At 26.0% G+C, this 13,473-nt stretch overlaps 1 protein-coding gene across 2 annotated transcripts; it reads left to right on the top strand.

Annotated features, from left to right (window-relative positions):
* The first annotated feature begins 1,643 nt into the window (after positions 1-1,643).
* LOC135929757 (uncharacterized) lies at positions 1,644-13,262 on the top strand. 2 transcript variants are annotated; one of them, XM_065466465.1, is made up of 2 exons: positions 1,644-1,728; positions 11,971-13,262. In XM_065466465.1, the coding sequence occupies exon 2, from the start codon at positions 11,987-11,989 to the stop codon at positions 13,241-13,243; it is 1,257 nt and encodes a 418-aa protein (XP_065322537.1). In that variant the 5' UTR covers positions 1,644-1,728; positions 11,971-11,986; the 3' UTR covers positions 13,244-13,262. The 2 variants fall into 2 exon arrangements, with proteins under 2 accessions (XP_065322537.1, XP_065322538.1); XM_065466466.1 differs by having other exon boundaries at positions 1,705-1,728; positions 12,107-13,262.
* The last annotated feature ends 211 nt before the right edge of the window (positions 13,263-13,473 follow it).

The following is a 13,473-nucleotide window of genomic DNA, read 5'->3' on the forward strand; positions in this document are numbered from 1 at the left end:
TTTTGCAAATTGATGTGTATGATTTATGAAATTTTTATTTTACTTTACTTAATACGCATAAAAATATAAATTGCATGCAAGATATAAAAAAATTTTTCAAGTTTATATAAAAAGAATTAATTATTGTTTAAAAATTTATATCTAAATGAATATAAAAAATGAATATAACTATTAAACAATTTTTTTAATAATAATATATAATAGTAAAATAAAAGTTAAAAAGAATTTCCGCAGGATGGAGTCTTTTAAAAAATCTTGATTTGTATATTTTTTTTATATAACAAAAATAGCGGCTTAATTTACAACAGAATATGAATATATACATAAATTTAAAATTCATTTAGAAGTATTTTTTGTTAAGCAAAAATAAGGATGTATCTTTTCCATGTATGATAATTTTATAGATTTTTAGATTTTACTAATAATTAAATTATTAAATTTTCTTAGACCTTTAACAATCTTTATATAATGAAAATAAGTTGAATTATAATATATAAATGAGTAAAAATATAATTCTATTACTATTTTTTTAATTTACAACAAGTTAATATCTCTGACTTTTTTTCTATTATTTTTATTCCTGCAAAATGATCATTATTACTTTAAATTAATTAAGCTTTCAATTAACAATAAAGCTCTTTTAAGTAAATGGACTCATGAAGTTAAGAATTTTTAAGCCAAACAAATACTCATGTCTCTGCATTGCACATTTTTCAAATTTATCCAACATCTACAAATTACAATATTTTAATACAATTAAATAAATATGTTTCTACAGAATTTTTAAATTCTTATTAACAAAATATTTACAAGCTAAATCTAAATTGCCTATATATGTGCCAATTTCAATTAAATAATTTTATTTTAATCCAATCCCTTTATTAATTCAAAATGCAATACTATATTAAAATAATAATTGAATAATTAGCGAATGTGTTTTTTCAGGCAATGTGTTATTTTTTCAATTTTAAATCATTTTTTTGAGCGCGTTTTTTAAATTTAAGAATCTAATATTAATGGAAATGTATTTCAGCATGCTTAGAATACCTATCCTATGAATTCCAAACAATTTTGCCGTTAACCTTTGAGTCATTTATAATTTATATAAAAAATTTAAGGAAAAGCGAATATATATATGAGTTTAAAAGTTCATTCCAAAATTATCTGGAATTCATAAATTAGGTATTCCAAGCATTATGTAATACATTTCGGTAAAGCCAGATATTAGAATTTTAGAAAAAGAGCTCAAAAAATTTATAAAATAACACTTGTCGCTATCCTTTCAAGGAACAGGGCTAATTACATTAGCTACATGGGTAGTCTAATCCCACAGGATGATTATTTTTAACATTAAAATATGTTGTGGGTTTGTTTTTTTTTAAATATTTATATTGTTATATTATAGGAATTAATAAATTAAAATATTATATATTTTGATTATTGATAGTATTATGTTTTAATTTATGTAACGCGCATTCATTTAATTTTGTTTATTCAAATTATATTTTTATTTTAGTTTTACTTTTCGTTTTATAACTTAACCTTTTAATATTATATTCAAATATTATTTTTGTAAAAAGATATAATATGATATGAAAAAGAGAAATAAAAGGAGATAAAATAATATTTTTACTTTTTCTCCAAGGACGTTCTTTCACGCCAAAAGCTTCTTTTTTCCCATATATATTTAGTTTTTTAAAATATGTGATTTAAAGACTAGCCCTAAACGTCATATATATATTTATTTAAAATAAGTAATGTTGTTATAATATTTTTCTATTAATTTTTAAAAATTTCGAAAATTTTAATAAACTATTTTTTATAATTATTAATTTGAATGAATTAAAGCATTAATAAAAGATTTGGATTTAATTTATATTGAATGAATTAAAACATTAATAAAAAATATGGATGATTTTTATAATTGAAGGAATTAAAGCATTAATAAAAGATCTGGATAATTTTTATGAAATCATCATGAGTAAAAATATAATTTTAAATTTATACATTCTTTTAACATACATATTTTCTAATTTAAAATAATGTTAATATCTCCGACTTCTTTTATTTTTATTCCTGATCATTTTATTATTATATAAAATAGGATGTGGCTTATAATAAAAATGATTATCATTTTTTAAAATATTAACTAGGTCTCCAATTAATTATAAAAAGTAAGTGGACTCATGCAGTTGAGAATTTATTAAACAGCATATGTTAGATCAGGAATTAGAATTCCTTAGTAATTTGCAAATATTAATCAAACTCATAATTCTTAGCTATAATATTTTATTTCATCATTTTAAGAGAAAAGAAAGCTTAAATTTAAATATGAATTAAATAAAAATATCATAGTTTTAGGCCAATAATTTTATTTTTCATTTTATTTTTCTCTTTTAGCTTTCACCTTTTCTGGTGGTAAGCTCCTTCAATATCTCTTTCCACTTTATGTTATTCATTTCATACTATCTCGTTTATCTAATTTATAATTCTTCGTATTGGCTCTAACTTTATGGCCCCATTGAGGTTTTGGCCTTCCTCTTTTACGTTTACCCTTCCAAACTCTCAACCTTATTTCCTATGTAGTTCATAGGCCTTCTCATTGTGTGCCCATACCACCTAAGTCTGTTTACCATTATCTTAGTCTAAATAGGCACTACCTTTAAACTTCCTAGTATTCTAGTTTGTAGACTTCTCTCGTCTGATTCTTTGGTTGGCCATGTTTCCGAACTATATAGAATAGTTGGTTGTACTAAGGAACTGTATATTTTTCCCTACAATTTGTGTGGGATTCTTTTGTCAAAGAGCTCTCCAGATAAAGATCTCCACTTTAACCACCCTTTATTAATTTTACTCTTTATCTCTTTCTTCGTGCCGTTTCTTTGTAAAGTGGAGCCCAAATATTTGCAGCTTTCTATTGCCGATATCTGCCATTCATTTATAACAATGCTCTCTGTTTCATCTCCTCCTATCACCATATACTCCCTTTTTTCTCTATTTACTTTTAGTCCGTGCTTTTCTAGGATATTTAGAAAAGGACAGAATAATATAATAATTTCCCTTTTTTATAAACTTTTTATTTTTATTCTTTCATTTTGTAATTTATCAAATTTATCTATTCTTCCAAAAAAATTATATACTTTAATATGAATTAAGTAAATTATTTTTATACTATGCGTTTTAGAAAAATTTTATATCTTGCAATTTATATTTATTGCGTATATAATAAAATAAAATAAAATAAAAATTTCATAAATACATGAAATATTTAAACATTAAATCATTATAAGTCTCTCCAAGTAAGTGTCAGTCAAACACCCCTCCAGTTTTGGTAATTTAACCTCCCTCGTAGATGATACGCTAATTTTTATGAAAAAAGAAATTTACAAAAATATTATTTTAATCAAATTATGTTCTTAAATTTCGATATAAAAGATTTGGGAATTATTTTTCGTATTTTCTTCAAGGAATCTAATAAAAACCTTTTTTAAATCTTTACAAAAACAGCAGATTTAAAAAAAAGTCCGTTTTAATAAGTGGTAAGGTTATTAGATATATTTTTAATGCCATTTTACCAATCCTCTTTGAAATAATTAAAAAATATACAACTTCTCAAATAATAATGTTAACATAAAAATAACCAATAATAATTAAACATTCGAAATCGTTGAACGTTATCGTTAGCTTGATATCCTTCACATTTCTCAAATTTCATAATTAATCCAGTCGAATATTGGAATTTGGAATAAATCAGAATATGTAATTTGGAATAGTTGATCAAATCAAATATATGAATAATATGCACGAATAAAATTTTGAATTTTGGAACAATAAAATATGTAATAAGGAATGATAAAATATGTAATAAGGAATGATAATTTATGTAATAAGGAATGATAATTTATGGAATAAGGAATAAAATTTTAATCCAGAATAAGGAATGATAAATTATAATAATTATTATATTATTTTTAAGTTAATCATAGCGTTTTATACTTTTAGCGTTTTATATTTTTAGCGTTTTATATTTTTTGCGTTTTACATTTTTTAGCATTTCATATTTTATAAGCGTTTAATTTTTCGTGTTTTAGTGTTTAATTAATTTTTGTTTATTTTCTATCTCCCAGGTTAAAATATGCAAATAATATATTATTCACATTTCCCTCTCTTTAAATAAAATTTTAAATTTCACACCCTAATTTTAATTCAAAAAAAAAAAATTCTTCATAAGATAGTTTTGAAAATTCACCACATATATTTAAATATATTTTTCTAAAATGAATGTTTTTTTACATAACTTTTTGTCTTCAAAGCTTTTAATTTCAAAAACTTTTTATCATATTAAGTATTACTTATAAGGGTTATTTGAATCAATCATGTGATTTAAAAATTACATTTTAACATATTTAAAATTAAGTTTTATCTTCTTGTTTAGGATTTTTAATATTTTTAATTATATTTAAGAATTCATCTTTAGGTTTATGTTAATTTACAACAATTGGTCATCATTCAAGAAATCAAAAAATATCAATATTATCCATTATGATTTTACATTTTAGTAATTTTAAAAATTTATAACATGCCTTTATCCTGGCATAAAATTTTAATTTATAATACTTCTTACGTGGATTAGAATAATAAGTAACCATCATTGGTCTCACAAAATAGAATTCATAACCTATCGTTCAACTTCCATATCAGTTCTTCCTAGGTTGTCACATTAGGTTAGGTGCTGGCTATTATATTCCAGTCCAACATCCAGAGCCGGGACACCATAAAGAAAGAAGCTTTTTGCATGAAAGAACGTACTAAGGTTTGATTCTTGGTAATCTCAGTAGTTTAGGTAGTCACAATAGATAAGGTAGTCATAACATCACAATAGATAAGGTAGTCATAATAGGTAGTCATCTCCATAGGTTAAGCACAAGGTAGAGTCATAATAGGTAGTCATCTCCATAGGTTAAGCACAAGGTAGAGTCATAATAGGTAGTCATCTCCATAGGTTAAGCAATCAACACAATAGGTAGTCATATAAATAGAGTCATCTCAATGGATTAAACAATCGTCACAATAGGTAGTCTAAATAGAGTCATCTCAATGGATTAAACAATCGTCACAATAGGTAGTCTAAATAGAGTCATCTCAATGGATTAAGCAATCATCACAATAGTTTTAGAAGGTGCAACTACTGTTGTATTATTTGGTGTATTTCTGTAGTTGAATAAGAATTTGTCAAGTGAAGTGTCTAAATCAATCTGTATGGTGCAAAACAAAAAGTTTTTATTAAACAAATAAGTTTTTTTTATTATATTTTTACATTAATCTAAAAAAGATCTAACTAACTAAAATCTATTATAAAAAATAAGGTATATATCTTTTATTTTAAATATAAATTTGATTAAGCAAAAATAAAAAGTATCAAAATATATTACAAAAACAATTTAAACAAAAGCAAGGATATAGGCTAAAATAATCGTAAGTTTCCATCAACATATTAAATAAGGTTATATTCAAATAACACCAATTAAAGTTATATAAAATATCAATACAAATTTAAATATAAAAAAAATCAATTTCCATTATTTAACAATTAACAATTGTTATATATTAATTATATTTGGTTAGTACAAGTAAATTGTTGTAATCCAAATATTAGTTATTGTTTGTAATAAAATAACATATTAATATTTAAAAGAAATATAAGAAATATAAGAAAATCAAATTGATCTAGAATTTATTTTATTAAAATTATCATACCTGGATTTATTTAATTACAAGAAATTAAGAACAGGAAATACAATCACAAAGTTGGCTATATTATTTCCACAATAAATCAATGTAAAAAATATAACAAATTACTGAAATCGCCGTCTCCACTATTTCTCTCGCTACGGTCTACGTGGGTTGAGCCACATGAATCGTTTGCACCTGCGGACTAGCCTTCCGGTACTTTTTCACAGTTTACGAGGTCCGCGGGGACACCGATCGTTTAGGTGATCTCTTGACTGAGAATGATAACATGTTCTTACCGGTTCAAAGTGTGGAAGTCTATGAGATTTCGAAATCTCACACCATCAAAGTCCCACGGGTGAGTTGTGAGATTTTGATTTAAATGGCCCCCAATGTTTTTGAAGTGATAAATCCAAAGTAAAAATTTTCCTAACATGAATTATAAATAGAGAACGATTAATGGTATAAAACCTAACTGTTTAATAATTATAATCTATGTTTATTTTACAAATTTCTATTAAAAACTGGATGAATAATTTGTCCTATTTTACATGAATAAATAATATTTGGTGATTATACTGCTAGAGATGAGATACAAAATGATAGTCAACATGTATTGGAAGAGGAGGAAATAGATGTTGTGATACCATTGATATTAATGAGATCTTAGAAGAAGGTTTAAATTATTTTATAATACATGTTAATCTAATCAATTTTCTTTAGGATCTTAAAATTCCAACTCAATGTTGCCTAGTCACAGGAGATGCTAATACCATAATCTAAATTTGATAGCAACAGTGGGTGCTGAAGGAGCCCTAAAAAATAAAGATTTTAAAAGGGTACCAAGATCTATTTTTTATAAATGTCAAACTCTATGTAATAAGCAGAACAAATCTTCTAAAGGCTCAGACATATTTTAAAAAAAATTAAGCAGGTATTTATTAATTCCTAACCACACTAGATAGAACTCAGTATACCACACAATCAAATTAATAATATTTTTTCTGGATGAAAGAAGATTAGAAATAAATTTTCTTTGTGATCATGTTGGAATTCAATATATAAATGATGAAGAGCATACTTTTATAAAAGAGTTTAAAAATGAATCAATTTCATATCGTTTTAATTTTTTAGTATACAATATGAGGCGGTTTCCCTTCAAATTATGGAAGGTGAGGATAATATAGAGATAGGGTACTATGTTCCCACTTTAAGTATCCTCTAATAAATTAAAGAGATTGAATAATCTAATCTTATACCAGCCCCTAGTAAACTATATGTTAAAAGGCATTGATAGAAGGTAAATAAAATTTATATTGTAATGATTTTGACTGAATAATTTATTCTAACTTAAAGTTAAAAGCTAAAAAATTTATAAAATTTTATGATTAAATATTTTAAATACACTTTTTGTAACTTTCCCACCTATACAATGATGATAATGTATTAGCTGCAATCTGATTATATATCAATTCCGATGATGCTAAAGATCAACGTGATAGGCTCTTGGAAAAGTTGAATAGTCTTATCCCAAACAAAGATGGCCTAGTTACAACCATAAAAATGACTTCCACTAATAATTTTTTTGAAATAAAAGACAATAGAATAGAAAATCCACTGACGCTTTTTTTATATCTAAAAATACTCAAATGAGTAATTTTGAATATTTCTTATATTAAAAATATGTATATAATTTTAAATACTCTCTTGCCCTCAAGTGCTAGTGTTGAGAGATTATTTAGTAAGGCAAAACTTATACTTTCTAATCGTCGCTCTAGACTTGGGGATGATAATATTTAAATGATTATATTATTAAAATGCAATAAAATAAATAAAAAATGTATATTACCATAAATAGTTATTTTTATTACATAATTTTTTTTTATAATTAAAACTAACTATATTTAAATATTTATAAATGTTTATTTTTATGTATTATTTAGCTACATTTTTTGATAGATAGGAGCGATAGCGGTAGCGCGCTACTTTTAAAAGTAGTGTTCAACAACTCTGGAGATATATTGCTTCATTTCAAGAGCTTATCTTTATTTTTTTTAAGATTATTAGGTCGAATAATGAGAGAAGTAAAATCAAGAAACATCCTTTGCAATTTGGCGGTCCCTTTTTAAACTTTTTGTTAAGGTTTCAGGCCCCGGCCCTGTTTTTTTTAAATATAAGACCTAACCCAAAATATATTTTGAACACCAAAATAAACAACTATTTATAATATTGGGGAATGTTACATTATAAAACACTATACTACATGAATTATCATTCGGCTAGACCCAAATAAATTTTCTTCTGACATTACTCCAGGCCGGGTACCGGACAAGGTATTAGAGAACTCTATTAGCTAGTCTTGCAAACTAGCAAGCTAATATACAAATTACAAACTAGCAGTTTTTGAATATTTTATGATTTTATTTAAATTTAAAATTTCTCCTGACTTTTGAATATTGATTTTTTATTTTGCCCGAATATTTCTTTATTTTTGTTTGATCATTTGTTTTCCATTTTAAATTTCTCTTTTAAGTTCTCTAGAAAAAATTTTCGTTCCATTATCGGAATATCGGAAACTTAATCATGTTATAAAATATGATCTTATTATTTTTCCAATAAATTTCGATTAATATTAAAATAATTAAAACATTTAATATAACTTAAACTATCATTCTAATTCTAACTAACATGATACATTTTATAACAAGTGTCATGGATGAATAATACTATAGGTCTTCGGCGGGTGGAGTTTTAAATAATCCACCCACGCCCACCCGTGCAATGAATATAGGTGAACAGGCGATTTACAAATTTAATAGATGGTGCTAGTGGGAGGATAAAAAATTTTTTTTTTAAATTTTATTTCCTCTTACATATTTTTATAACAAAATATCAATCATGAATATTATCAAAATATAAACAAAATATTTTTTTGTAAAAATAACAATTAATGCTTGCTCAACCGGGCATAGTTTCCCCACTACCATTTTTTCCAAAAAATTAGCAGGTTATCCGCTACCGCCATTTTTTCAAAAATTGCAGAGTGTAAAGTGTCGTCGTGGTAAAGTGCGAGGTGATTAAGTATCACTAGGCGATCTAATCTATGTCCACAAAAATTAACATTTCTGATTCCAACATATGTCAAAATAAATGGATATAATAATAAGAGATAAAATGTAAAAAAATTTATCCTGTATTTATGGAATTTTAATAATTAAAATTATTTCCATATTATATTCCACAAAGTCTAGAGTGGCGATCATAAGGTATAAACCTAAGTCTTACAAAATAACAACTCAACAGTAGCATTTGAGGCTACTGGGTATTTTTTTTTTATAGAACATTTTATATACAAGAAAAATTATCAAATATGACCATTTTGAGTATTTTTAGGTTTAAAATAAAATGCGGCACGCGGATTTATTAGGTAATATATCTTTATTGGGTAATAGATCAGCAAACGTTACCAATAGCCTATTAAGCTACTAGTTAGAATCACTTAATTTATATAAGATAAGAACATAAATACTTTATTTGCCCTTATGTGATAAGTCCCTACAATCTGCTATTGTGCCGATGTTAGCAACGTCTAAAAAATCTAATTATCAGATTTTGTTTCATTCCTTAATATAATTTCAAAATTCTTTCTAACAAATTTCAAAATTCTTTCTATCAAATGTCTGCCGATAAGGTATATTTAGTAACAAGGAGAAAATGTTTTCAGATTGATAAATGAGGGATTATAGAGAAATTGGCCTGACTATAAAATTGATTGAGAGTTTTTCAGCTAATTTTTGAGAAGCGCCTATTTCTGATGTTGTATAGGTTCATCAATTTAGATTGGATTAAATTTGATTTATTAGATGTAATTCATCTAGTCCACCAAAATTATTGAGATATTTTTAATTCTCTCTGAAAATTGAGTAATGAATATTCTAATAAAACAGCAGTTAGATATAATATAATTAATTTATAAAAATTTATGCATATGATTTATCAGTAGATATTATCTTTCGATATTTTATATATCTAAATTTAAATCTATAATATTTTTGGTAAAAAGCAAATTTCAGAATATCATTTTTCTAGTGAAATTTTGTTGTTACATCACCTTTCTAAAAATTATCTTCCCATCTCTATTAGCGACACTTTTATTATTAAAACTTAATCCAGATTTAGAAATTTAAATTTAAAAACTTAGTTAAATATGATGAATATAATTTTAAAAAATGAATTATGAAAAATGTAAATAATTAGTTATTTTTGAATTATATTTGATTGTATAAAGTTTTAATGGGTATTCTCTTAAAAAAAAGGAGTGAGCCACCGCTATTGCCATCTTTTTTTAAAATTGGCGGGCTATTAGTTACCGCTACTAAAAAAATGTAGCGTGATACTTTAACAACTCTAATTCGTAGTTTTAAATATTTATTATATATTAGTGCAACTAATAATCCTATCATCGGAACTATATGTAGGTAAGCAGCTCTTCGCTATTTTGATTGATAGTTATAGGTAGAATTTATTCAAAATATTTACTATTTATGAAAAATGACACAATTCCATCTCTTGCAACTGACTTCAATTAAACCTCTTTTATAGTAAGCGCGATCCGCGTAATTCGTCGCTGCGTAATTTACAAAAGCAAGTGGCGAAGTTGTTAAATATACTTTTAATAAGAATCTAGATACATATACATCGTCGAAAAATGGATCTATATACAGATACATAATCGAAAAACGATCTAGATACAGAAACAATTTTTAAAATGCTCGAAAAGAAACTCATATTATGAGAGCACAAAATACCTAAACAACATTTTTATATTTTGTTCTCATTCAATTCGATAATCATATAAAAAAATAATAAAAAAATGTCAACACCCTTATTTTTATCGTTCTTTCGAGCAAATTCTCATTAAAACGATTTAAAAAAATTTTTATATTAAACTTTTAATTTATCATTAAATAACGGAATATCTATAAAATTATTTTAAAAATTTCTAAATAAATTTAGCTTGCTTAAAATAATCTTGTGCATCAATTGCATTGTTTTTAATAATTAATGAGCTTCATGGTTAAGCAAGGATTTATATATTCATTTACATTATAAAAATATCCTTCACAACTTGAACTGATATCTATAGTTTTAATGGTAAAAAAATAATATATAAGTGAATATTTATTTTTTTCACATATAAGTTTTAATATTATGTTTTTTTTAAGATAAATATTTATTTAAATTATATGCTTAAATGAGATATGAATTTTGCATTCAAATATTTTTATTTTTTAGATAAAAAGTGCTAAATAAAAGTATATCAAAATGTATCTGAAAATTATCTGGAAAGTATCTAAAAACAGATACAGATACCTTTACAATAGTATTTAGATACCGATACATTTATAAAAGTGTATCTAGATACAGGTATGACATTGCTTGTATCTAGATACTTTAAATAACTCTGAAAATAGGCATATTTTAATGACTGAGCGAAGTAATGAAACGAGTTACATCACTATGATGAAATTTGAAAATCATATGTTACGATTCGCTATAGACGAGGCCGTATGATGCATTTTAAAAATTACACGTCGTTTCAGGAAGTTAAGTCACGATCTCTTATAACTTTTCACAGAGTAAATTCTAAGTGACTAATTTCACCCATGACTTATCTACTGATAGCTATTATATTAAACTATCTTGAATCCTAAATGGTTAATAAAACATAATTAGATGCTAGATAAAAAGTTATCCCTTATATAAGCCATCTTGAAGGCTTAAACATGATTGTATAATTCTATTTACTTCCTTGATAAAGAAAGCTCATATTATATTCTGCAAATAAAAATATAATTTTGCCTGCATAGACGTTTCTTACATATTAAGATGTTACAACTCCAGACCCTATTTGGGAGTTTTAGCCAATAAGGATCTAAATTTAAAATCATTGGAAGAAGTATAAAATCAATTTTAAAATAATAGCAAATATATAATACTAATTCCTAACCTGAACTTAACTAGATTTAAAAAGTGTGGTAAATTTTTAATATAGCAAATCATTTTGTAATTTTATTCATTTAAAATAAACATGAAATCATTTAATATGACAATAATTCAAGATGTAACGTGCAATACGTTATGCTACGCAAATTTAAATATCCAATAATAATAATAATACCATGAAAAGATAATTCATTAGAAATTTTTTTTTTGTTTTAAAATAATGTGGAAAAATAGGTCAACTCCCATTAATATGTACGTCGATAACATAGGCGTAATCCATATATCATTGGAAAAAGGTGTAGAGATAAGACTCAGTTCCAATAAAAACCTTGTTCTGATTAATTACATTGATAATAACATATTGACTAAGCCTCAAGATACCAACCAACCTGCCAACGAGATGGTGACAACCCTAGAAGATGACAATACAAGAATAACTAATTTTGATATCAAAAGCAAATGTCCATATCTAGCATCTACCTCGCTATCCTCATCGATACCATTACCCACGATGAGTAGACCACCTCCTCAAATGCCGCAATTACACCAATCGTACCAACAAAGACAGATGTATTGTATAGTTAGTTGCGATAAGCGAGGTAGTAAAACTGCGATCGATCACCCTGGAGCTCGGATGAGACATAAACTGACGCGAGTCGAAGCCAGCCTGACGGGTCAGAGACGGGTTAGATTTGACTCTGAGGGAATAAAATTTTGTCGGACTTTTTCTAAAGTGCTTAAAGACTCACGTGGAACGGTAGTCGGGTTAGGAAGCCCTCAGACTACTATAGGCTATTCCCTCGATTCCAAAGGTTTGGGTATGGTACTAGAAGATTTTCCACCGATGGCGTCACCGCCTCAAACGACTTTTTCATCTACCTCGATCTTGTACAATAATATAGATCAAGAGCTAGAACCCGAAAAGTATTCATCACAAGATGACACTACTAGCAACGCATTACCTTGTATGAGTACTCAAAAGACAAAAGATCTCAGCAATCAAGCACCTTGTATCGAGAGCGAGATTTTGAACATTGTAGGTAAAGGTGATAACGACGAGATTTCGGATATCACTTCTGTTCCATTCAGGGAAAAAACATTTAATTATAATCCCCTGGGGGACAGGCTAAACGATTCTTTTAACGACCGTATCCTAAATAAGTTGCGCAAATCTTACGATCTCGTCAACAGGGCCAAATTTTGCTCGGACGATGACTTAAAGGTGCAGTATATACTGATCGACGGGTTCAAGATAACGCAAGATACCATGTCCGGTGAGGTGGAGATCAAAGACAACGTTAAGAGGATATGCTTAATACCATTTCTCAATAAAATATGGTTGGAAACTCCGTATATCAAAGCGTCAGTCGAATCTAACGGTATCGTGTCAATAAAAAGAGGCGAAAGGAAATTAGATGCCAGTTCATTTAGATTGACGGTTAACAATCAAAAATTCGCCTCAGGGTTTTCTATGGAAGGAAATTTATTCGTTAAAAAACTTCGTTAAATTGCAATATTTTTATTTTACTGAATTTATTATTCAAAAAAAATTCCCTTTCTTCTATTAGTTGTATAATGATATCTTTTTTTATTTAAAAAATAAATATTTATTTTTTATATTAACTCACCTTATATGTATATATTCAAGTAAATTAATAATGTGTTATAAATAAATAATTACATTATTTCGATTTTTTGGCTATTTTTTTTTAGAAAAAATTGGCTGCCAACAATTTT

Source organism: Gordionus sp. m RMFG-2023, chromosome 5, assembly GCF_954871325.1.
Source record: "Gordionus sp. m RMFG-2023 chromosome 5, tfGorSpeb1-WG-v2, whole genome shotgun sequence".
Classification (NCBI taxonomy): domain Eukaryota; kingdom Metazoa; phylum Nematomorpha; class Gordioida; order Chordodea; family Parachordodidae; genus Gordionus; species Gordionus sp. m RMFG-2023.

Coding starts and splice junctions, on each gene's coding strand:
- LOC135929757 (XM_065466465.1), top strand. CDS start 11,987: ATGTACGTCGATAACATAGGCGTAATCCATATATCATTGGAAAAAGGT.